This window comes from Alligator sinensis, unplaced genomic scaffold, assembly GCF_000455745.1.
Source record: "Alligator sinensis unplaced genomic scaffold, ASM45574v1 scaffold32_2, whole genome shotgun sequence".
NCBI lineage: Eukaryota > Metazoa > Chordata > Crocodylia > Alligatoridae > Alligator > Alligator sinensis.
In genome coordinates this window covers 401,455-427,963 of record NW_005842670.1, presented here as the reverse complement: position 1 = coordinate 427,963, position 26,509 = coordinate 401,455, and the positions used below count along the sequence as shown (strand labels likewise).

The 26,509-nt window shown below is 41.0% G+C and overlaps 1 protein-coding gene and 1 non-coding gene across 2 annotated transcripts in view; both read right to left on the bottom strand.

Annotated features, from left to right (window-relative positions):
- WDR63 (WD repeat domain 63) overlaps nt 1-26,509 on the bottom strand; it is a 49,156-nt gene that overhangs the window by 1,524 nt on the left and 21,123 nt on the right. Inside the window, exons 7-22 of the mRNA XM_006033852.3 lie at nt 24,867-25,066; nt 24,382-24,498; nt 20,563-20,753; nt 19,363-19,487; nt 19,173-19,262; nt 17,208-17,297; nt 16,004-16,132; nt 14,531-14,604; nt 12,263-12,410; nt 10,431-10,518; nt 8,155-8,285; nt 6,671-6,734; nt 4,303-4,433; nt 3,208-3,412; nt 2,111-2,202; nt 634-756 (exon numbers count right to left, since the gene is read on the bottom strand). Coding sequence (XP_006033914.1) covers nt 634-756; nt 2,111-2,202; nt 3,208-3,412; nt 4,303-4,433; nt 6,671-6,734; nt 8,155-8,285; nt 10,431-10,518; nt 12,263-12,410; nt 14,531-14,604; nt 16,004-16,132; nt 17,208-17,297; nt 19,173-19,262; nt 19,363-19,487; nt 20,563-20,753; nt 24,382-24,498; nt 24,867-25,066 — 1,998 coding nt within the window. The remainder of the gene's footprint in view (nt 1-633; nt 757-2,110; nt 2,203-3,207; nt 3,413-4,302; nt 4,434-6,670; nt 6,735-8,154; nt 8,286-10,430; nt 10,519-12,262; nt 12,411-14,530; nt 14,605-16,003; nt 16,133-17,207; nt 17,298-19,172; nt 19,263-19,362; nt 19,488-20,562; nt 20,754-24,381; nt 24,499-24,866; nt 25,067-26,509) is intronic.
- LOC112551939 lies at nt 25,591-25,756 on the bottom strand. The gene has a single exon (XR_003096278.1). It is a non-coding gene; the product is annotated as a U1 spliceosomal RNA (small nuclear RNA).

Sequence of the window (26,509 nt, the reverse complement as noted above, 5' to 3'; positions counted from 1 at the left end):
AGGAATGTGCTACGATCAATGGTAATAACAGCTTGTTATGTAATGTTCTCAATTAGTAGATATGAAGGATGCACAAACAACTGAAAACAAACTTAAATTACATTGTCATGAACTAGAATTTCATATCTCTAAGGCTGCTGTAATTTGTCAACAAGGAAGGTGTTGCTTTATGATGGCAAGGTGCAGTCCTGCAACCCCTTAGTAATCATTGCTTCAACATTCCTGAGTTCAGTGGGACCATTCTTGTGTTTAGGGGATACTTGCACCAGTAGGGCTGGAGTTTGGGACCTGTGACTGCTGACTTCTAAGCAACATCTTGGAAAAAGATGCCCCACATCTGACATTTTGGAAGAACAATTGGGTAAGAGGAAAAGGAAAATCCTAGAGCTGTCAAATGGAGATAAATGCACCTGTCTAACCCTACTCAAGTCACAGTGTTCTGCTTGAATAAGGATGGAGGATGAAGCATGAGATGGCACCATGTACTCTTTTCCAAATGGTGGCGCACTTCATAAATATGCTCAACAAAGCTATTTTTAATTTACAAAGCTTAGAAATGGAAATAGCAAGGGAAGTGTTGCCTACAGTAAATAAATAGATACAGCTTTCTTGTCAAACTTCAATAAAACTTACTGTTTTATTTCTCTGTTTTTCTAACTCTATTTCTTTTCTTTCTCTGGCTCGGAATTCTTGTCGCTGTTCAAAGTAATCCAGATGTTTGACTTCTCTCTCAAAGTAATGAAGGACACTGGCACGCTAGTAACATAAAAGCGAGCATGGTTTATGATCACTGGGCATCTTAATTTATACTAGTTATCAACATACTTGATACATAACCCATCTATAGTAACATTACATTGGCATAATGCAGGGGTTATCAACTGGGGGTACATATACCCCCGAGGGTAATTGGGAAGGCCTTAGGGGGTACATGCGGGCAGGCAGGGCCGGGAGTGAGGGCAGCGGTGCCCCTCCACGGACCACACAGATGCCGCCCAACCAACTGGATGTCCATGAGTCACCCCTCCCACCCGGCCGTGTGCCACCCCTTCTGGTTCTTATCTGGGTGCTGGGGGTACACTTTTAAAAAGGTTGAAAACCCTTAGTATAAAGTATCTTTTAAAATACAGACAATAAAATACAATTCTGTAATAATATAAATCAGTGGGGCTCATGGTGTTGGCCCTGCAGACCAGATGAGTAGTGCAGGGCCAAATTGGGCTCCATAATGGCCCCATGTGCCATGATTAGGCCCCACCCAGCCCAATGTCCTGGAATTAGGCTCTTGGTCCTCATGCTGCCTCCATCCATCCCTGCATGCTGAGATCAGGCCCTATGCTGCCCTGATCTAGAAGTGCATAAATGAGTATAAGAGGTCTGAGAAAGGAAGGAGAATAAGGGGAACCAAGTAGCCACCAAGAAAAATTGCTAGAATGGACAAGATGGCTCTAATTTGCTTTCCTTGGGAAGGAATGAGACTAAATCAGTTATGGAGAGAAAGAAATGCAGAATGTATGGAATTCCACAAATTCTTTGTGATAGGAATAGTCCTTGATCACCTGAACAGCAAGTACAATCAGGTAAGTAAAGGCCTACAGGACTGGCCCCTAAAAGAGTTAGAGCTAGGTTCTCAGTGCAAAGCTGTACTGTGTCATCGACTTAACTGGAAACAGGCCAAGTTTAAAGGGAAAAATTGAGACAAGCACAAAGAAAATAGGGAGGGGAGGGGGATAGGGATTTAGTATATTTACTTATCTGAGTGTTAAGTCATGTTTTGATTCCCATAGTTTATGAAAACAGGTGACACTTGATGCACATGGCCAAAAAGTGTCCAGGCTTTCCTGCATTTGTCATGTTCTTTGGTTATAAAGGTGGAGTTCTGTGCACTGTTTTCCAGTACTTGGGTTTTCCCTAGTGGTCTCCCATCTTAATACAGGGCAGGCTCAACTTTGCTTGGTACATGCGATGTTATAAAATAATAGTGGTGGGGCATAGTGACCCCAGTTTAATCACCTTTAATATGAAAGCATCTAATAACGCACAAGGACATTTCTCAACTTTTCCAGAGGCCCCACAAAGTATTTGGTCATATGTAAAAGATATTACAAACCTCATTGCTTGAAGGATGACTTAATGTCCAAGAGATTTCTAAAATATGTAGTGTTCCCAAGTCATCAGATATGGCTAAAAAGTGCTGCTTTGCTGTAAGGTTATCAAAAATAAAAATGATACAATCGGCAGATTGGCATATTTGCATAACCCTCAGACCTCAGGACATAAGTCATCCACTAATAGTTAGTTTAGGAAGAGATTCCTTCTATAAATAAATTATTTCATAATTATCCATTATGGCATTTCTTGCCTCTTCTCCAGATGGTGGTATCTGGCAGGAGTCAACACTAGAATAGCTGGGCTGTTGGACTGATCTGTTATGACAATTTCCATATTTCTGTGTTCTTACCCATGAACTCTAGCATTACTTGGTTAGAGTTTCTATTAAGCTATTCGTATACCATACCAAATATGGTTATTTGAGTCATTGTAAATTTTTAGATTGTACCCACAGATCCTAAACAGGCTGGGAACTATTTGTGCCAGGCTCTGTACACACTGCAAAGATGGTCCATGTCCATCTTGGTATCTGGTAAAGAACATGGAATTTCTGTGGCTTCTTTGGTTTCCCACAGGAAAAAGTAAATATTTGAAAGCTTTTGTTTGTTCTGTACAGTACGTTATGTAACAAGCCTGCGAGACTAATTTTAAAAATGTATTATGATGTACAGTTTCAAAAATAAAATTATTAAACCTCATGAAGCTGTTTTGGAAATGTACTAGCTTGCATACTGATGTTTATTTTAAACATGGAGAAAGTAAACAGCTCCCAAAGGCCTGTTTTTTGTTTTCTTTTTAACAGCAAAAAATACCTTATTTTGATTATTTTTCTAACAAATGTCCCTTACTACAAATTATTTTGTTTTGTTAGAAAACAAAAGAAATGGTGTTTTTTTCCTAACAAAACATGAGAGGTCCCATCCTGAAAACACTTACTGGTATGCACATGCTGAATTTTATGCAGAGCACACTCTCCCAGACTGACTATGAACAGTCAGTAACACTAAGGATTTCCATAAGACTTTGCAAAATCAAGGTATAACTTATTTTAAAAATACAATGTTACGGTAAAAAACATCATCACCATCAACATACAAGAGACAATCCAGGGTTTAATGCAGGTGATCATGGATATAGAGATGTTCTGGGTCTGTGATGGTTCATGAGTTTTCTCCAGTAGGTCCCAAATATCAATATTCCCATCTTCTCTACCAATGAAAAATACTCCTGCTCTTGACAAGGACCAGTGTCCTACTGTATATCTTTTTGGGGAGCAGCATGATTGAAGTATTGGTCCACCCTTAATTGAGAGAGAGAAATGCAAGAGTCAATCAAAGCAATCAAAACCAAACCCATCTGTTCCAAACTATTTCCAACCTCCTGCTTTTGAAATTTGGAACCATCACCACTAGAATGACTAGTAGAAGAATAACTGTAGTGTCAAAAAATGTGTTTAATGCTAGACTGCCACAGAAAAGTGGAGAAGTAAGGAAGTACATGCCCATTTCCTTAGTTGAGGTATTCTGGCTTTCCATTGCCAAGGTCTGTCGTTTCTGGGTTTTGCCTAATGCAACTAAACTTCTGTATTTCAAATGGTAGATTGTGAAAAATGCTTTTCTCCCCTCTGTTGACTAAGACTTCCCCACTGGTTCAGGCACTCCTGCAGTCATTCTCATCTTTGCTATCTCTGAAAGAAGCAGCTGCATTTCCTTCTACTCAAAACTAGCTGTTTTGACCTTCTACATGCCATTAACTCCAAACAACCAAAAGAAATGACTGCATATTACTTGTTTTCTCTCTGCTGTTCAGATTATTTTTGGCTTCACTGTAATTTGTCTCAAGCTTCTGGGCTTTGTTTATCCTCAGGATCCTCTGACAGCAGACTGCTGGAAATGGAAATAGGTTGCAAAGAAGCCACAGTTTTCACAAAGCTGTATTAGAAAAAGTTACTTCCTCTCTCCTAGGAACCAAGTTTACAAAACTTAAAAAAAACCCCAGCTGAACAGCAAAAAACAGCTGCTGCTTTTTTTTAATCAATTTATTTCCAAATGGGAGACTTGGCTATCTACCATCACTTCCATAAGTACTGCCCTGGAGGCAATATGTTATGGTTACTCTCTGTTTTTATCTCCATCGATTACTGTTGATGGAGTTACTGTTTTTACAGTAACTGCTTTCACAGTAACTTACTGTAACACCTTCTTTCCATATGGCAAAATTCCAGCCTCCAATACTGAGAATGATGTCTTTAAAAAACGGAGATCTCTGTACAGTATTGACAATTCCATCATGGATGGTATATTTATTAGCTGGTTTCTGACCTAAAGAAATTAAAAAGATGATTGTTACCTATAACTATTTCCTCTGGCTCTGATCCTACAATCTTTCTCCCAGTAGGGATTATTTTATGCTGAAATAAGGTCTGCAAAATCAAGCTCTGTAGCATTATATATTCCTTCTCTTAGGTGCCTCTGATGCAGATGCTTTGGAGCTGAGTAGCTCAGATAAAGCAAAACAGCCTCAATGTATCTAAAAGTTTGTACAAGGGGATTCTTGTAAAGTCTAGCTCCCATAATGGTGAATGCCACCTGGCTAAAACACCTGATTACTTGCCTATAAATGTGGGTGCTTGAGAGGAAGGACTGCCACAGAGGGAAGGACTGGGGTCCCCCACCGCTCAGGGGCTGTGCAGCCCACTGGCAGATTATGTGAGCAGGCTCTGCCAAGGGAAGGAAAAAAAATGGCGAGAGACCTAATCCTAACCTTGGTTAGGTGGATCTAAATGTAACGGCTATATATACCCTAAGTCTCTTTGCTGTAATTTTCTAGTAAACTTTATCAGCCAGCTTCTTAGCGAGAGTCCTGTAGGCCAGAGGCTTCAGAGGGGAGCTATTAAAAGCATGGTTCCTGCCTTTCAAGACTACGTTTAATTAATTCAGTCATTTATATTAGTGTTTTCCTGGTCCACATGTACTTTCATGAAATGCTGACACTATTTAGAAGCAAGAAATATTTATTTCTATTTTGGAATATGCTTCTCACTTGTCTATAAAAGGAGACCTTGAGTTGTGCTTCTGTGAATTGGTAGATTACAGTCAGCATTTCTTAGTTCATAACCAAAACAATAAAAGCAATTTTAATGTTCCGGCTTTTCCCAATAAAATGTTCTACATTGAATACCCTCAGCTAAAAATGCTAATATTTGACTAGTAAAAGCAAGTGCCATTCCAGTTAAAATTAGCGTGTCAAGAAATACCAAAATTTGGGTTCTTACAGCAGTATTATGTCAATGCAGTTGCACAATATATGTAATATTTCTTGCACCTAATTTTATATTGTCACATGAAAGCTCAAATATTGTACAGTGTTAGTTCTTTAAAACATCCCCAAACTGTTCAAAGTGCACCATTACTATATCAGCATTGCTGGAAGGACCCTTTACATTTGCAGACCTTTTGATTTTAAATGCATATGCAAATGATGTATTAATATTGGTTTCTTCAATAATTTTGTTATGTTTAGCAAAATTGAATTTCTTATTTTAAATGGTTTCATTTAAGCTCCGAATCCCACAACATGCTGAAGTGAATAGAATTTTGGAGGTGGGAACCTCTACATCAGGGGTAGGCAACCCTGAGGCACAGGAAGGCATTTTGCTTGGCACACAAGCCTCAGGACGGACAGTGGGGGAGCTGCAAGGGGCCTGATCCTTGTTGCGGCAGCACAGCCCTGGCCCCTTCCCCGTCATCCGCCTCAAGGCACACATGCACCTGCTGCTGGAAATAAGCCAGGCTGAGGCTCCCCGGACTCTGATGCAGCTGCTTGCAGCCCCCCCTCTGCCTGCTGTGAGCAGCCTGGGCTTGTTGTGGCAGACAGGTGGGAGGCTTCAAGCAGGGTCTGTGGAGCTCTGGCCTGGCTCGTTTCTGGCAACAGGTATACACACACACCTTGCGGCAGATGGTGGGCCAGCAACTGGGGCTGTGTTGCCACAACAAGGATTGGGCCCCTCATGGCTCCTCTGCTGTCTACCCCTGGCACACCAACATCTTACAAGTTGAGGTTGCGAGTGTTTTTGGCACTCTGCCCAACAATGTGGCCAATCCCTGCTCTACATTGCTACTGCTGCTTTGTGTGTGTGCTGGACACAGGATTTTTTTGTAAAATTGTTTTTGTAAGGTGTCAGTATATCTGCTTGTATTTAAGTCCCACTTAAAGTCCAGAACTGAGCCACTGATGGGAATAGGCACAAGAGCCCACATTTTCGATGCCAATTCACTTGTTTTGACTACTATAAATGGAACCGTTATGTTTTGATCAGTGATCATCTTTTCACAATGATGATGGAATGGCTATACTCTGCTCTATCGTAACAGTTGAACTATTTTCAATATTGGTTTAGGATCTCATTCCTAATTACTATGGTCAGTGATGAATCAAATTGGTAATGCAGACTTCCAAATTAAAGCTCTGTATAATTAAAGAGGGCCTAAATCTATCTCTCAAAAAAGGCTAGTTTTAAATGTGCAATATTAGATGGTGGCAAGAAACCTGAACTTACTAATCAGTCTTCCCGTGTCACTTTCTCTTTCCATCTTCCAGTCAGAATAAATGAGTTCACCATCCTATAATGCGGGAGACGCCAAATAGATACAAATAGCAAAACAAACTATAAAAGAACTGTTCAAATGCAGATCAAGCAGTGGGTTATGTAGTGGGTTAAACTGCAGCTCTGGGGCTCCCACCCAGCTGCCACTCCCCCCATTTTTCTGGCTACAGAAGCAGCAGGGCTCTCCAGGCTCCCTCTCCCTTTGGCTCCCCCTTTCCCACCCCAGAGGGTGGGGCAGTGCAGCTCAGTTCATCCCACACCTCTAGGGGAGGCTTTGCCCTGGAGTACTTCAGAGGTATGATGGAGGAGCCTGCAGCCAGGGAGCTTAGGATGAAGCAGGGTGCAGCAGAAAGGCCATGAAATGTGAGGCCCATGGGAGCCATGGCACCTGCTGGTGCAGTCCCCAGCTCCTTAGAAGCTAGACAGCCTTGCAAACCTTTAACCAAAGCTTGTTATAGTTCCTGTATTTAAGGTTGCAAATTCTGATTCACTTTGCTAAATGAAAAAATTCAATGCAAGATACATTTTGTGCAAAAATTTTTTGCTATGAGCACAAATACAAGATTCGGCAACTGTTCACATTACTTTTTCATCTTTGGGTTTGGTTGGTTTGGCTATGAAATAAAAACCTCTTGAAAGTACTTGTGCATATGCATATTCCCACTGTAGGTGCACGTGTCCCTCAAGTTCTCAAGCCTGGAGATTAATTTGCTTTAGCAATGTCTATACAGTGCACATATGCTCTCCCCTCTTCATGTTTTGAATTGAGGATATTAAGGGCAGCATGCTCTCTGTGCTCTTCCATTCCTCTCAACTCCCTTGGTTTCAGATGAAATGGTATTTTCAGTGAGCTCAGGTCAGATATGGCTTACAGCCACTTTGAAACCTTTTGCCCTTTTTCTGTGTCCACTTTTTCCTGCCTTGTATTCATCTTGATAGTACTCTTACTTTCTCAGTACTTTTTTCCGCCCCTCTCCCTCCAACAACATGCCCTTTTCAGTGTCCTGTCAGCTGTCTTGGGGCAATCTTACCAATTAATTCATGAAGAAAATATGTAAATTCATCAGTGGACACATCTACACATGATACCTTACCATAGCAATGCACTATGGTGACATAGCATTTGCAGGCAAAAACCATGACACTGCAGCTACGCTGCCGTATTGACATGTTCCCTCATTCTAGCGCATTGCTATGGTGACGTAGTACTTAAAAACAAGCATGCACGGCATGCACGGTCCAATACGGGTGTTACTGCAACATCTTTTAGTACTTCCAAAAGGAGGTACTAAATGAGCACAGTAGCAATGGTGCCATAGCGGCATGTGTACATGAACCCAGTGTCTAGAAACAGTCAAATGTAGCCCCATTATTTTAAAATTTTTCTAAGTAATACAAGTCATACATTTATAATCAAAATATTTATTTCAACTTACTTCAGTTCCAACAAAAAAGTTTGTGGGGACGTTCTCCAGCAGCTTAAGAGGTTTGGCTGAAGGGACCCTTAACTGCTTATAAGGACTTCCATCTATAAATAGTTCTGGTTGGAGCTGGGATTGTGCCTTATCTTGAAAAGAATAGGGATACAATGATTTAGTTATACTTTATAAGCTACCAGATCAAATAGCTTATCTTCTCTAAAGTAATTCTGGGGTGAGAGGTTAGAATTTCTCAGATAACAAATAAATATGGGAACAAAATCCCAGAGATGAAAAACCTTACTGTGGTTATGGAATACTGCTTTGGGATCTGGGCAGACGCACACGTTATCATAAAGCAAGTTTGGGTGGGGATTTCAAGCATGTTAGTGAATCTGTGACAACTACCATGATAAATGCAAGGTAGCTTATCCCTTAGTGAAAGTGCAGTAAGTTGCCTCACATGTACTACACAGTAAGTGCGTGCATCCAGGCAACAGTGGTTAACATGCTATGTATGCAAGTTCATACCCTAGTTTACTTCTCTATAATTTGTTCATGTGCCTGTACTCTTAAATGGGAAGCTGAGCACGTTTCAAATGTGGGTAGCTGTGAACAAACAATACTCTTGTGGTATTTACACTTCACTTTTTATTAAAATGTCCCACCATTGGTACAGCTGTATTAATGGCCGTCACACAGGGAGTATTAGAGTAAGCTACACCTGCTCTTTTTATTAGTGTTAAGAAAAACAACGCTGAGTCTACACTAAAACTTCCACTGAAGCTACTCCATCAGAACAGGGAGAGTTTAAGAGAACCTCAAGTACACGAAACGTGCACGCTGCTTCTGTTTATAACGTCATTAATATAACATCAGGAATGCAGCTATTCTGGATCCATGCAAAATGGCTAAGCAGGACTGAACATCTGGGAAAAGAGCCAGAAAAGCTTGTCATTTGAGAATTTTAAACCTGTGACTAACTCCAGGACAGAGCTGAGTTTGGGCATGATCCTATGACTATTATGTGCCTGAGTAGTTCCAGTTACTTTAATGGGGCCATTCAAATGGATAATGTTCCTAAGGTACATGTTTTTTGTTGTTTGTTTTTAAATCTTTCAGTTGGAATGAAAGATTATGGAACTATTTCTCTTGATATTTGGTTTGGATCAACTTTGACAGTACAGCAGCATTTACTCTAGTCAGTAACAGGTTTAAAACTAACAAAAGAAATACTTTTTTATGCAACATATAGTTAAGTTAGAGAATTCATTGCCACAGGAGGTGATGGAGGCAGTTAGCCAGGTTCAAAAAGAAACTGGATAAATTCATGGATGATAGATCTATTAATGGCTATTGAACAGAATGTTTGGAGATGTTTTCTCTGGCATCTCTAAACTAATAATGGTGGCTACCAGGGAGGATACTGAATAGGGGATAGATCACTTTAGAGATACCCAGTTCAATGCTATTGCTTTATAGAATCCATTTCTGCCACTGTCAGAGACATAATACTGGGCTAGATGGATGACTGGTCTGACCCAGTATGACACTTCTTCTTGTGTTCTTATGTTTACAAGCTGCTTCTCAGCAGCCTAAATAGCCTGGAGGAAGTATTGTGTTGATGCAGCTGTATTGCTTCTGATTCTGGCACTAGCTTGGGTGTCTTTACAAGGTGCTCCATTGCAATGTGTAAGCATACCCTCTGTGTCTCTGGTAACACTGTAAAATAGGAGTAAAAGTATTTACTTGCTCTGAGGAATGCTGTGAAGGTAAATTTATTAAAGGTGAGGTAACTAAGATGAACAGGTTTACTTCCTCAAAGTATTATCTGACAGAGCATGGTAAAGAGTTCTTGCTTCTGAAGTGAACTGAGCAATTGGGGGACTAGCTTAAGGTACAGAAAATGAAGCATGAAAGTGATTGCTGTTGTTCTTTTTAAAGAATATTGTATTTAAAAAAATATGTTCAAAATAAGACATTAAGTTTGATACCAGAATAATTATGCTACTAACTAAAGCTTAGCTGAAGTAAATAAGAGCAAATGCTTATATGAACAAGAGCTTGCAGGGGCATTACAACTTCTAATGACCATTTTATAATCTGTTTCCCATTTTAATCTTGAATTCTATTTGGCTCAGGTTGTAAGTATTCATGTTTATATTAATACCAACATACGTAGGAAACATTTGTTTCCAGGTCCATTACTTATAGCATAATTATATTTCTTATTTTTCTTACTGTGAATTCAGGAAAATCAGCTAATCAAAATGTACATTTCCCTAAAATATTACCTTGTATTTTGTAATGGTAATGCTCTTCAGTGAAGCTAATTCTGGTAGGACTGTAGTCTCCACTTGTATCACTCTTGGATAGATTTATCTAGTTAGTACGATAGAGAGGTTGTTTAGTTGTGTTAGTATAAAGTCAGGTTCAGCCACTCTAAGCCAGTTAGTTTCTAAGATGCCAACTTGCCCAGTAACGTAACTGGGGCAGTTGCCCTGGGTGCTAACTTTGGAGAAGTGTGGAGGGGCAGAAAGAAAACACTACCACTACAGTCACACGATCACATCAGTGGACCAAAGGTTACTTTTGCCCCCATGTGTCACAGCTCCCTGGGTGCCCTGCTGTGTTGTTACACCTCTGACCTTGCCTTACCTTCAAACAGAAGGTAACCTACAACAGAAACATTTGATAACTCATTTTGTCAAACACTTAAGACATAACACTAAATTGCTTCCTGTTGTAACAGTAAAGACCTATCATTCCAAAATGTGTTCTTTAAATTCCATAAACCCCTCCTTCTCTGAAGGAAAATGAGTCAATAGTTTACTGTGTCATGCTTTCTTCTCTCTAGACCAGGGGTGGGCAAAATGGCAGATCTGGCCAGCAGCCGGACTCCATTTCCCAGCAGTCCTGCCTGTGTTGCTGTGGCTGGTTTCCATGGAGATCCCAGCAGCAGCACCATGATAATGTGGGCCAGGGTGTCCATGGAGGCTGGCCCCAGCAGAGCTGGTAGGGCACGCAGCTGGGTGGGGAGCTGCTCGGTGGCCAGGGCTGGGATCTTGCAGCAGTGACAGTGTGGTCTGAAGCTGGGGCAGAGCCATGATCCACTGCCTAGGGCGTGCAGGCAGTAGATCACAGCTCTGCCTTGGCTCTGGACCACGTTGTCACCTCTGCAAGATCCAGCTCCAGAGCAGCTCTTTGCCCTGTTGTATGCCCTGCCAGCACTGCTGGGGCTGGTGTCTATGGAAACCCTGGCCCTGCACTGTCACAGTGCCGCCACTGCTGGGGTCTCCTTGAAAACCAGCCATAGTGACATGGGCAGGGGTTGCTGGGAAATGGAGTTGCCGCGGGCCCAATCTGGCTTGCAGGCTGGACTTGGCCCACCCCTGCTCTAGAATGTCTCAGTCTGCTCCCACAAAATTGGTGGTTGTCTTAGTCCTGGTTACCTGTATCTAGGGTGAACATATGGAAGTCCCAGAAATCTGGGATGTCATCCAGGAAATCCAGGACACTGCCCATCTTCCCCACCCCGTGGTCTCGAAAGCTGGTGGAAGTGGGACTATGTGCTGGGCAGGCAGAAGTGCCTGCCTGCCTGCCTGCCAGGTGCTCTGTGCTGCTCCAGCTCCCAGCCAGACTGCCCTGTGCCCGTGCATTTCCAGGATGCCCACTGTAATTCCCAGCAGCCAACTGGTACCAGCCTCTGAAATCTAGGAGTATCCCGGCTATAATGGGACACATGGTAATCCTACCTATGTCCGTTCTGGCTCCCAGAAGAAGAACAGAATACATAGTAGTAAAATTCTGGCAACTAATATATACTACTCCCAATACAACTCCCTTGTTGTATGCAAACTTCCTCAAGGGATCATTTTAAAGTTCTTGTGAGTTAAGTGTGTAAATCTGTCCTGCTCTGTTGAAATTATAGAGGGAAAGTTATAGGAAGGACAAATATTTTCCCTCCATTAATTGCAAAAAAAATCAGAGGAAAAATCAGAATGCTTTGAAAGATCACAGGGCATCTATGGCAGAGAGAAAAATACCTTGTTATAGAGACGTGACCATAGCTTTTTTTAATTTACAGTCTTGCTTGGTTCCTCCACAATATAACTGTATACAGTACCTTCATGAGAGGTCTCCAACTGAGGTCTAAATGTGTAAAAGTAGTAGGGACATCAGGGGGTGCCTCTATTGCTTTCTCTTCTTTTGTTTTCTCAGATGAAGCCTGCACACTCAGTTTGGGAGCTCGAATATCCCAAAACAATATCAAGCTGAAAAAAACCACTCATTTGAACATTTTGGTAAGCTTTTATTTTACACCTTAGGTTTGGACCTTTTATCTTTGAACTTAGTATAGCAAAAGATAAAAGAATTGAGAAATGCAGAAATGGTAAACTAGTTTGTAGCTACATTATTCATAAACAGTAGCTCATAGTTATTCAGTATTTAATTTTCAATCTGTTAATCATGTTGATGTAGCTAAATAACCATCACATTATTTGCTTAATAAAACCACATTCTAACAGAATGAAATCCCCTCACCTGCAGTTATTTGGTTTCCATGGAAATAGTATATGGAGTACTTTTTAATGCAATGCATAGTTAACTTGTGGAATTCATTGTCACAGGAAGGTGGTAGAGGCAGTAGCATAACAAGGGAAAATTAGAGGGACTAGACACATTCTAGTTTAAGTTCTTGAACAAATTTTCTCTTGTGACCAAGCATTTCAAGTTTTAAGAAGTATTTCCTAGAAAGTCTTCTGAATTTACTACCTCCTTCATTTTTCTTGAATGTTCCTATGGTCTTAAATTACAAAAGTGGGAGAATAGAAATTCCTGATCTACCTCCTCCAAGCTATTCCTTTTTTCATGTAATTTATCACGTGCTATCATATGTGCCTGTTTTCTAAGGTAAGAAGCCCTAATCTTTCTTCTTGTAACTCAAGAATTTTTCTAATTCTGCAATATTTTTAAATGAGGTAACCTACACTGCATAATTATTCCAGATAAAGCCATGCCCTCAATGTAAACAGTGTATAATACTACCCTCCTTGCTACCATTACGTTCCTTATACAACCTAACATATTGGTTCCTTTTTCTTACAGTTTCATAATTGTTTCATAGTTGGTAGGGTCAGAAGGGGACCTGAGCAAATCATTAAGTCCAACCCCCTGCCATGGGCAGGAGAATGCTGGGGTCAAATGACCCCGACTAGGTGATTATCCAGCCTCCTTTGGAAGATCCCCAGGGTAGGAGCCATCACCACTTCCCTTGGAAGTTGGTTTCAGATCCTAGCTGCCCTGACTGTGAAGTAGTGCCTCCTGATGTCTAGCCTGAACCTACTCTCAATCAACTTGTGGCCGTTATTCCTAGTTACTCCTTAAAACTATAGGTGCACCTAAGCTAAGGTCTTCATTGAGCTAACTACAACTCCTATGTCCTTTTAGTAAGTTGCTACAGTTAATTTAGAACCCAGCATTATTTTGCATAAATCAGCACTGAATTTCATTTGTCATCATGTTGCCCTATCCCCTAAGTTGTTTAGGTCTCTCTGAAGTTCTTCAGTCTTTTCTTTTTTTTAATCTAAATAATTGTCATATGCAAATTTTACTTCCTCACTTTCACCTCCCATTCCTGATAATTAATATATAAAACAATATGAGATGTACTCTGGAACTGTGAAAGAACCCACTGTTAACTTATTTTTTTTCTGTGAAGAAACTTGACCATTTAATCCTACTCTTTTCATTTGGCTTCTAGATAACCTTTGCCTCGTGTCACAGGACTGTTTAATAGACTAGTCTACTCCAGAAAAAATATTCATAATGGTTTATGTCACAGCAACATAAATGGTCTTGCTGTTATATTTTGTTCTTGTAACCAGCATAAATCATACCAGCAAAAGGACTCATTGGGGATATAACTATGTCTACAAAAAGACTTTACTGGTATAGAAATGGTATTAAAATGGTATCTATAAATGACATTACTGCACCAGCAAAAGTGTATGCTGTAAACTTAACTTTAATTTCTGTAGCAGCTTTTTGGGATGGATCAATTTAATTAGCATAAATGCAATTCTGCAGTCATCCAGGTCAATTTACAGAGGGACAGCAACTTTCCTGACACAACTTTCCTGCATGAAAGCACACCACAGCTAGTAGCTTGTAACCCCTTTGTGAAGCCTATGTGAAATGGGTTTTGTTGTGCTGAAACACTAGGATGGATTTCAGGTTAGTTTTGTTAGGAATTCATGATCCCGTGTTATCCCATGGAACTTAGTGATTGAACATTATGGAGAGAACAAGTAAGTTATATTTAGAACGCTTTTTGAAGAAGTTACACGAGTGTGTTGTGGTTATATGGGGAATATTCTTTAGAATGCAATACCAGTCCGCAGAGCAGGTTACAAGCTGCACACAAACTCCAGCTCTGTTTTCAAAAGTAAGGCCCATTTTGTTGACCTAAAAAGTAGTAAAGTGGTGAATGAGGAGGGGAAAAAGCAGCAAATTGTTATTTACTGAACTACAACTTGCCCCATATAAAATGGGCATTAAGAAAGAAATGTACCTTCTGCTGTATTGTATGCTGTGGTACAAATCAAGGCTCATTAGCCAGTTGATGCAACAATAATGCAAAATACATTTAAGCAAACCAATGTAATTCAAGCAGATTGCTAATGCGTTGATTTTTTTTTTTTTGGACTTGATTTTCGGGGCCTTCTGCAGTTGAGTGCCTACAACTGCAGAAGAAAAATCGTCACTGAAAAAATCAAGCTATCAACACTCAAATAATCTACTGTTCTAGTACTCATTTGGCCTCATCTTCTAAATTTTACCCTGCTTAAGTAACTCATCGAGGAATGAATTGCAAACAGCTAATAATATAGTAGTAAAGTACTTTGAGTTCTGCTAAGGAGGTCAGTATAATTATGAGGCTCAGACGTGTGAAGGGATTTTCTCTAGTTTACGTAGAAGACTAGAATCCATGTCTTCTGGGTCTGTTTTTCAGTCCCCTATCCTCAGGCCACACTGTGAAATTATAATCGGAAAGATGTATCTCAAATGACCCCTGTTACAGTAATTATAAATAATTTAATTTATGCATGCTGGGCTTTCGTGTTTTTCCCATTAATTGCTTTCTCCTAACTGATCACTTAATTTTTACTTTGAGAGCAGAACAGAATATCGGATTTGTTTTTAAGTTGCTTAGAGAAATAAGGAACAGAATAGAATGTGCTGCTGATATAATACATACTGTTGATCCCTGAGATATTCTCTAAACTTATTTTCCAGCCTAGTCTCCACTATATAAAAACATATTTATACAACGGAGCCTTTGTTTGGGAAAAATGGTTATTTCCACCTCACTGGCTATATCTGTTTATCAGCTGTTGCAGTAATATTGCAGCCATTCTTTTAATACTTAATAGACCAAGTCCTATTCAACTTTTTCACACCGGCACTCCCTGTGAAGACAAATGGCTACTTACATGAGTAGAAAAAGCTCTCTAGTTTTGTTGTGTGAAAATTCCCCAAAAAGAAAATGACCGTGTATTAGGAAATTTTAACTGTAAATGTCAAATCATCAAGAATATAATTATAATTCTGAGTAAAGATGCTTTACAGTACAAACAACTACAATAAATGCTTAGAGCACAATCAAAGTGTAGCAAGCATGAGGGAAGCGATTTGCATTATTTGGCATTCTGATATTCAGTCAGAAATCCTGAGGGCAACTAACACAAAGAATACTATAAATAATTGCATCTTGTAACATTTTATCTGCAGTTTCTGTCATTTTTGAATTTGCAGTTTGCAATAAGTAACAAACATACATAGTGAAATATTAAACCAAACTCACCTCAAAATAATCTGGCAGCCAATGTATATCTGTTACTACTGCTTTATGGCCATATTCTATGGAAGAGACTGCGCAGAATCTCACAAAATGTGGCTCCTTACCACTTTGTTGTGCTTGTATAAATGATGGCTAGAGAAGGTTTTAAAAAATACAAAATGCTAGTTTTCAAGGAAAGGAAACTTTGCATGTTTTTTATGACCCTTAATCATAATTTAATGCAGTCTAGAAGTTTCCAGGGGCTTGATCCAAAGCTCACTGACTTCAAGTGCCTTCACTCTAGACTTCAATTAGCTTAGAACAGGCATGCCGTATGGTAAAAAAGAATTCCACAGTGCATTCATATCTCCACCCACCTTCATCCTAGCGTTGTGTCACTGTACTCTGTCCTTGGGCCTCCCTTCTTTTTTACCCTCTATGTATTGTCTTTCCATTCCCATGCCTTCCCACCCCACTAAGCATTCTCTGAGAGCAAAATCACCTTCTTTGCGTCCTTTAACTCTTTCTCTATAACTTGCACAATTATTTATTTCACTGTATTTACTTATAATACAAATCAATCCTTGTATTTATTTGATCTATTCAGTAGACTCTGTGATTCTGGTCAATAAATAACAAAGCTCTCTTGTAGTTCTGGTCTATATAAATTAGAGTAGTGCTATTGAACCAGGTTGATGTATATTATAAAAGTTTGACAGAGGTTTATTTATTTATTACCTCTCATGAATCTAGGTACAAAGCACTACCTCTCACAGCAGTTCTCAGCCAGTTGAAACCCAGGGTTCCCTTCACTGGACTCAGCACCTCTTGGAACATGCCAGCTCTTAGTTTTTACTTGTGTTTTGACAACAGAAAAATAAAAGAGCAATATCTTCTGTTGTAAAACACTCAGAAAGACTACAACAGGTCAGAATGCTTTTAACGCTATGGGTTACTATTTGAAATCTCTGGGTTTATCTTGAGAATCATGTTTGTACACACAGTGTTAACATTGTTAAAATTACATGGCATTCTTGAAAAGATCTCCAAGTACCCCAGGGTGCCACACTGCTCTGGTTGAGAATCACTAACCTATTGCCTTGTTTTGGGGCTACTGATTCCCTTGTGTTACACTTTGATCCCCTCTCCTCCTTTTTCCTTTTCTTTCTCCACAGTAATAATCTATGAAGCACTAAATATAGACCTGAAATAAATTTGAAGCACTAACCATATTAACAGCAGTATTCTTGCTTCCACCAGCTCCAGTTTTAGCATTTTGAAGCTTCTCTTCATATTCAGAAATGTCCCACAGTGCAACCTATGTTGAAAATGGATATAATTAAGACATGTAAATGATACACTAATAAATACTTTTGAGATGCATCTAGCACTGTGAAAGAAATCTATTTATTGTGCCAGAACAGGAAAGGTCTTTTAAGCTATTGCCTCTGCATGTCTACATGCTGTCCATTGTATAGGTCTAGTACATGTACTACATTGCATAAGACCAATATCAAACAATTATTGATTGGGGCATCTATCTAGTTTTTCAAAATGTTCCCTTAAACTGTGAACTCTGCCACAGGATGTTGTGGAGGCCAAGAACATAACCAGGTTTAGGAATGGGTTTATCCTTCATAAATTTGTCTAATCCATCAGACACATCCTCAGGTAGAAGACCTCCCTAAACCTCTGAGTGTTGATAACTGAAAAGGCATAACAGAATGATTAACTTTACACACGCTCAATTTCTTATATCATTCTGCTGAAGCATCCACTATTTGTTGCTATTGGAAATAGGCTAGTGGGCCTTGTCTGACCTGGTAGGGAATAAGCAAGTACCTATGATATCACTTTAAAGGGATCAAACAGGGACTAGACCCTTATGTGGATAATGCGAACATCTACAATAAGATAAAGCATTTAAATGAGATATTAATATTCCATAAACCAGCTACAAACCAGTGAGAGTTGGGAAACAAACTTTCTTATCCATAGAAATGCCTGCTTCTTTTTTAGAACTCTAATTGTATGAAATAGCTTTGGATGCCACAGATGAATTGTGTTGTATAAAAATACATTTTTCTCTTGGATTATATGTGTTCTCCCCCTGTCTCCCCCCATATATATTTTATTAAGTAAAAGAACAGGTGTGACCAATTATAGCACTTTCTCTCTAAAACAGCAGCAGCAGTCTAAAGATGGGAAGCACTTATCATCTAAAGCCAGAGTCTCAGTGATTTATCATGAAGTACAAGCAGCCTCATACATCTAAAGTGCCCTGATGCCTGTGGTAATGGACATTAAAATACTATTGGTCCAAGAAACCTGGATGAATCTGAAGCTTTCCTTTTTTCTTTTTCTTCTCGCCATTTGGATTCGAGGGGTATCTGGGTCCCTTTTAGTGATCTGGATCTCAGATCCCTTTCAGTGGTTCTGGGACTTTAGGAATAATATTACACAGGAATCCATTAATGGCAATTTTATGATGCAATTCTATGAAGGAAATGTTTGATGCTAATCCATACAAAGTACCCAACATAATGGTAAAAAGCAAAAAAACACAAATGAGTATGCTAGGAAGGACCACTGTATAAGAAGCTGCCAAAATATGGAGAATTTCCTCAAATACAATAAAGTCTATCCTGTCAGCATTATCTTTAATGCAATAACTCTGTGCTTTAAACCTCTCCCACAAAAGAAACTTAGACCCAGACACAGCTACAGAACCACAAGGAAGGTGACTGCATTGGAAATCATGGTTCCATCAGAAATGGGTGAGGAATAGAAGTAGAGTCAAAGTCATGGGCCATCAACCTTTAGCAAGCCAATACCTGGCTCTCATCCAAAGTGGCCTGGGTGGCTTTGGCAGCACATTATCAGCAGGGGACCTTCCCCATACTCACATCTGTACCAGGGCTAGAAATCTGGGAGCTGCGGCAGTGCTGCTGCTGCTTCTCCCTGTCCTCCCTTCCCCCTACACAGCTGCAGAGTGGCACACCTGGAAGCTGCCCAGCCCCAGTGCAGCTTTCCACTAGCTGAAAGCTGTGCCCAAGCTGTAACCAGGGTAATCAAAAAATCAGTGAGGAACATTCAATGTAGATGCAAAATGCAGAAAATTAAAATTTTATAAATAAAATTTAGCTAAAACAAATCATATGAAACATAACAGAACTAAGAGATGAATCAACACCTGTCCATTTATACAGCCTCCAGCAATGATATTGGGATCACTTGGACAGAACTGAAAGCAGAAGATATCTTCAGGGCACTCCAGCAGTAACTAGAAAATAATATAATCAATTTAGAAATATGATCATATTGGCAATATTGTTTCTTCATTGTCTGAGAACTCAGAATATTTTAAAATCCTTTTTAAATACCTGAGGGTGAATAGGGTCAGAGAAACTCCAGAAAAGAATCAATGACTTCCCCAGTAGCAGTTTACCAGATAGGTTAACTCGATCTTCATAAGTAAGTCTTTCTGTCACTGACACTGCTATAATCCCTGATTAAGAAAAAAACCTCATTATCTATGGAGTTTTTTTTAGCACTAGAAAGTAACAGACCCACCAGGAGTTTTAATGGATCAGTTAATTATTGCGTTACAAGTGACAGAAGGTGAGGGGGGAGGGCAGGATTTAAGTATCTATCCTTGTTTAAACAACATAAAGGAGCAAAAAAAGATGCCTGTTTTTTTCCAATTGCAGGTCATCCTTAAAGCAATCATTTTAATTATAAATGAAGATTAAATTTGTTATCCTTTCAATTGTAGAACCTCAAGACCAGCAAAGAATTTAATTTTGGCTAACGGTTCTTAAATTGTAATCCAGAAGCTGGAATACTGGGACCGCCTAGCTGTGCTCTTGGCCAGCATTATACAACTAATTCCTTTGTAGTTGTACTTAGAAGGTAAATTCTCTGCAGCCTGCTGTGTTGGCTACTTGCATGTTGCCCACCTTTGTACAGCAGTAATTTGCAGCTTGAAGCAAGTGGGGCAAAATTAACCCATTAGTGGGCCCTAGGCAAACAATTTGAGGACCCTGGGCCTGTCAAGACCCCCTTCCCCACCTCAGTGCTGTCGCCTGTGGGGTGTGGGGCTTGGAGCCGCTGCTAGGAAGCAGCCGTGGTGTGGTGAGGCCAGTGGATACCATTTATGGTGCCACCACAGAAAAAAGGACCAAGGCCCCGCCGCAGCTCAGGGCCCTAGTCACGTGCCTAGTTTGCCTATGTTTTAATTTGGCCCTGAAAGCAATGGATCATGTGAAGTTGCATTGGATTATGGGGAGTATAGTTGCAGCCCAGTTAAACAGGCCTCACAAGTGGGGGATTTCCTTCCTCTCTAACCACCTACTGTTTACTTGTAGGAAGGACTATGTGGCTTGTAATGTGTTACCCTTTTAAGTTCCATGACATACCTATCATTTTCATCTCCTCTCAAATCAGTGGTTTGCACAAAAATACTAAGTAAGTTTTTAATTTAACGGCTGATAAATTCATAAAGATTTAAAATTTTAAGACTGTTAAGTAATATCAAATGTCATTTCAAGCATGACCCAACCCAACTAGTTTATAATCATTACCATAAATGGTTGGGTGCCAGCAAATACAGGTAACGGTTCTGTTCTTCAGAGAGTGCAGGTCTGTAAATGATTGGTATTCTTTAAGGTAAGCATCTGACTTGCCACCAAAACTGCTTTCATCTTCTGCTAGTGCTTTCCAGTCATCAAAAAAAGCATTCATTATTTCATTTTGCTGCAATGCTATTTCCACTCTGTTTTGTGAAAAAGAATAGTTAACATATTCATATTCAAACATTCCATGTGCGATATAGTCAATGGCATAATTACTATTTCAGTAAAAAGACTTATTTCATTCAAGTATGTCTACATCCCTCAGGGTGGTATGTACTAAGGCAGGGGTAGGTAACTTCTGGCATGTGTGCCAGAGTGTGGCACATGAAGGCATTTTGCTTGGCATGCAAACCTCGGGACAGACAGCAGGGGAGCTCCAAGGCCCAATCCTTGTTGTGGCAGCACAGCCCTGGCCCCTTCCCTGCATCTGCCTCGAGGCACATATGCACCTGCTGCTGGTGATAAGCCAGGCCAGGTCTCCATGGACCCTGATGCAACCACTTAGAGCCTCCACGCTGCCTCTTATGAGCAGCCTGGGCTCCATGATAGGCTTCAGGGGCCTTCCCAGAGCCTGGGCTGATTGTGGCAGTCAGCCGGGAGGCTTCAAGTAGGGTCCATGGAGCTGCGACCTGGCAGCAGGTACACACGTGCCTCCAAGCAGATGGCAGGGGAGCGTCTGGGTCTGTGTTGCCACAACAAAGATTGGACCCCTCATGGCTCTCCCACCATCCATCCCTGGCACACCAACATCTTACAAGTTGAGGTTGTGGGTGTTTTTGACACGCTGCCCAGAAACGTTGCTGACCCCTGTACTAAGGTTACCCAATGACTGGTCACAACTCTCAAGAGAGCCTTTCACATTTTAAATACACTTAAGTACATTTTTTGCTAGAGTTCTGTGTGTCCTAAGATTTGACTCAGAGGGGACATTTAAGAACAATATAAGGCAGTTTCTCCAGCAAGACTGGCAGCAACTGCAAGAGTTTTTGCCTTCCCCTGTAGCATGAAGCATCATAGTCTTCCTAAGAATTTGTGAGCATAGATTAACCAACTACGTCCCTATCATTGCAGTGGCAGGGTGCAGGTAGTGCTGTCATCTCCTCTGCCTTTACTATACCATGTTTTAGGTCAGTGGTCTCCAACCTTTTTAAGTAGATCACCTCTGACATTTAAAAGCAACCCAAGATCTACTGTGCTCTGCCACCACCTCTCCCCTGCCTCCCCTCCCCCGCTGCACCCAGCAGGTACGTCCGTGGGGAGGGAAGCGGGAGGGACAGATTGAGGCAGAAGGAGAAAAAATAATTTGGGGGCACGCCTCCTCAGCAGGTAAGTCTCATCCAGCTGGGGCCCCACTCAACTTACCCCTGCTCCTGCCTCTGCGGCACTGTCCCTCACCACAGGGGGCTCAATGTAGCCCCCACCCCTTCCTTCCTCCACAGACTGACCTGTTGGGCTGCGGCATGCACGTGCATGCACTTGGGAACTCAGCCCCCCACCCCAGCCTCAGATACGCCAAGAGGCTCCAAGATCTTCTGGTGGATCAAGTTCCACTGGTTGCTCTTGGTGTTTCTGATATGGAGCTCTGTACTTGTGGGTGAGGGTTTGAAGTGGTGATATTGGGGTTTCCTGGGTAAGAGGTTGCTTGTGAATGCAGAGGACTGGATTTCAGTTCAGTGCAATGTTTAATTTCCAGTTTATGCCCGGACTCCAGTGGGATTTGGATCAGACTACTGAAGTGTATTGCTCCACCCTGCTATGATTTTGTAAATAACAAGCCTCAATAAATTCAGTGAGTCAACCCATGTGAGTAAAAGCTGTAGGACTGGACACTCAGGGTGCTTGCAGACATGAGGGGGGACCTCCCCCTCCCCCCAGCGGTCCTTTACTTTAAACTCATTGTGTTCCTGCGCCAGGACCAGTGCATACCCAGAAGAGCTATTAGATAAAAGGGCCAACAAGCTCCATTGAAGCATCTGATCTATACATATGCTGCAGAACCAGATCAAACCAACGCGCTGCTGCTTCCAGTAAAGTGTGTTTTTTTGGGTTGTTTTTTCCCAATGTCTGTCAGCATCCCCATAATTTAGCTTCTTGCTCTAGTTAATATAGCAGAGAAGTCATAGCACCAATCCTTAGCTGGTATAAATAGAGGCTGGATACAAATGTTCAAATTACCTGGGAGAATTCTCCCAGGTTTGTGTTCCTGGTAGAAAAACTTGCCCAGAGACACCTGAACAGACATTTGAATGCTGACCCCTTGAAGAACAGAGAGCTTGCTGTGTTGACACTGTGCAGCCAGGGGTCCCCTGTGCACACATCTTGAAGTGCTCTGCAGACTCCCTCCGTCTGCCTGGAGACAGATGGCAGCAGTGCACAGGGTACCCCTGATTGCTGATCAAGACTGCTCAGAGTCAGCCTGTGACTCCCTGCAACACAATGTGGGATTGTGAAGGGTGTCTTCTGCTCTCTGCTCAGCTGGCACAGTAGAATCCGGCGAGCAACATAGTCTCCTTGAGTGGGGGAGAGCAAAGCAACCTGGTATGCTGGAGAACTGCTACGTTGTTTCTCTCAAAAGAGAATATGTACAGACATTCACTCGCCCTGGAGAAACTTTCTTAGGACTGATTTCACTCTAGTTGTTTCCATGTTTTTTTTTCTCCTGGAGTGAAGAAAAATCCTGGATGTCTATATGCTCGTGGTTTCTCCTGGGAAAGCAGCAACTCTCCCAGGAGAAACTAAATGCCTACTAAATCGCTAGATATTACTCCACTAATTTTAAAACTACTATGCTTATTTAGCTGTAGAGCAGGTCCACAATTCTTTGTTTACCATGGAAATGGATGTGCTATGGAATTTTTTTCCTCATGGAAATACAGGTGATTTCAAAATACTATTACAGAATCATTTATGAAGATTTTTTTTTTAAAGTTAGGATGGAAGAGTATATAAAAATACAGGTACTGCAATACCAGATTTATTCCATGGGTCCCTCTAGAGCAGTGGTTCTCAACCTTTTTTGTATCGGGACCCATTTGTAAACATCAATGGTCAGTCCCAACTCAGTGCCTCTCACTCCCAACCCACTGTCTCCTGCTCCCCAGTGTGTGAGAAGGGAGTAGGTGTGTGGAGTGTGGGGGACCTCGAGCAGCCCCTCATAGGCTGGAACTCTGCCAGCCTGCAAAGGAAAAGCCACCATTTCCCACATTTTTCTCCTTTAAAAGAGAATCTAGTTTTAAAGTTTGTTGATCTATTTTTAAAGTTTGTTCGCGATGCTTTCATATGTTCTTGCAAAGCATGTTTGGGTTGTGACCCACAGTTTGAGAAATGCTGCTCTAGAGAACCATCTTTTCTCTGACACACATGGATGCCTTATATCTCAGAGGAAGGTGTTAAAACCCTCTTCTGGACAGTTACACAATAACACTGTTGTTATTTTTAGTAATTAGAATAGCAAAAATGCAGGTTAAGGCAAAATAGTAAATGGGATTTATGCTTTAAATTTCAGATGGTTGAAAAATTGTCATTAAGAAAGCTTTTAACTGCATGGATAAGCACATAACTAATGTGTTAGACATTTCAGATGATCTCTTGTAATACATAACACCTTAAGTATATTGATTAGGAATACATGCATCTGAACTTACATTTCTGTGTTAGGTTTGTACCTGTTTGTTTTAAAACTAAGTATATAGCAATGCCTATTATATAGTTATATATACTTCATTACTGTTAGGTAACCCTTAAATAACATTATTGTCATGTTTTTACCGTAAGGACACTGAAGTAATAAATTCTTTCAGATCGTCAGATGATAAACACTGCTCTTTTTCTTCATTTGAGAACTCTCTAGGAAAATATTGGGTTGTTGCATTTCTTGGGTACATCCTAAGTAATTTAGGAAAAAAGTCACATTTGTTAATTTATATATTTTTTTCAAAATAAACCATCTATAATTCACACAATTAAAAGCAAAATTTGTTAACTTTTGTTAACACTGATAGAGAGACTTGGATTGATCCTGCTTTGTAGAAAAGGGAGAAGTGGGTAAAAATACAAAATGTCCAAAGTTTGAACTCTCATATGGCCAAATTCTGTACCCTCGCTGGATTTACAACTCTATAACCCCCTTGATTCCAGTGCAGGTATTTCTGATTTGCATAAATGTGAGATTGGAATCAGGGTGTAAGCAAACAAATAAATTGTTTCCCTTTATAAACAGTGCTAAAAGAATTGGCAGTCTGTTTTACGCTTACCATTTTGTCTGAGTACTTGTTTCCCTTACTTGTGGAACAACCTGTGCCCCAACATCTCTTTCAAGCTGTTTAATGTTGAAATTTTTATCCTGATAGGATATACATTCAATGTAGCCATCTTTCACATTGGAAGCATTTCTATCGGTAAATGTTACTGCTGCACCAAACTCTCTGCGCAATCGAGAAATCTCATATTTAATCTGCAACACACCAAAAATATATACTTCTCAAATCAGCAGAGGAAAGGTATTCTTGAAAAGAAAGTCTTTTAAAGCAGCAATATTCATAGATCCCCAGGGTCACTGCTTTTTTGTGTGTGTGTGGCCCTAAAAAACCCCAAAAAACCTGGTAGTTGTTTCCCCAGGATGGAATGAGCACCAGGCCTGGAGGTACTGCAGTACCAGGCCAGCACTCCAAGAGGCTGGAGCAAACTTTGAAGCTCTTCTCTGGTGCCAAAAATGCAAATGGGAACTGGTTTTTAAATTTCATTTCAAGAGCCAAAACAGTTCTGAATTTGCCCAATAGTTCAAATTCCAAGTTTCAATTGAGCAGAGCTCAATCATTCAAGTCTGTGTGTGTAGCTCCACCACAGGGCAAGTATTAGTCTGGGGCTTCAGATACTCCCCAAAATCCATAGCAGGGATGCTATGTGCAAGCTCAGAAGTCTTGGAGTTCAGATGTCCTAGTTTCACTTTCTCCTAGCTAAAAGCCCACAGAGAAAGTTATGGGGGAAGCATGTGCACAGTCCCTCACTGCCACAAAATTGTGCAGTCAAGTTTTTCACATTCAGAGAAACTTGCAGGGGTCAGCCTGCCCAGAATGCAAAGGACAGGTCTGACCCTGGGAGAACCACCTTGTTGTTCATGGTATGTCGTCTGCCAGATCCTTTTCTTCTGTGTGGCCCTTACCAGTTGTTCCCCTAGGAGGGAACAAACACCAAGCCTGGAGATATTACGGTATGAGGCTAGCACTTGGAGAAGCTGGAACAAGCTATGACCACCTTCCCCTGGTGCCAAAACAGTTGATGGGAACCTACCACAAGGCCACATATGACCATTAGTACAGGCCATCTGAATAAGATATAGTGTTCACTGTGCTCAGTCTCTCTCACTGCTGACTCTTTTTAAGTCATGGTGAACCACTATAACAAATACATTTCCATTTTATCTTCACTCCCACAGCTGAGCAGCACTTTTCTTTCCTGTTTCCAATTTGTCATGACCCAAAAGGCATGATTGTGTGTGCGCTTCGGCACCAGAATTATCCCCGCCAAGTTGCAGAGCATTGCACGGGAGAGTTTCCTGTAGCAAGAGGAAACCCCGGTGCAGGGACGAGTTTCCCGCCTTTTCTGCAGCTTCTTTTGCAGGGTGCATTGCTCGAGTTGCGAGAGGAATGCACGGTGCAAAAGAGTTCCCGCCACCAGTATGCAAATTTGTTCCCCATGATTGGCTAGTGCTAAATTATTCACACGTGGCGGCTAACGATTGGCCTGTTAACCGTATAAAAGGCTTGAGCGGTTTCCGCCCAAGCCGAAGAGGACTCCACATCCATCTCGTGGGGACTCTGGGTACACGGCAGGGTAATAGAAACCCTGTGTGAGATCCAGAGGAGCCTGGCGGCCTGATCCACCGCCCACCTCTTCC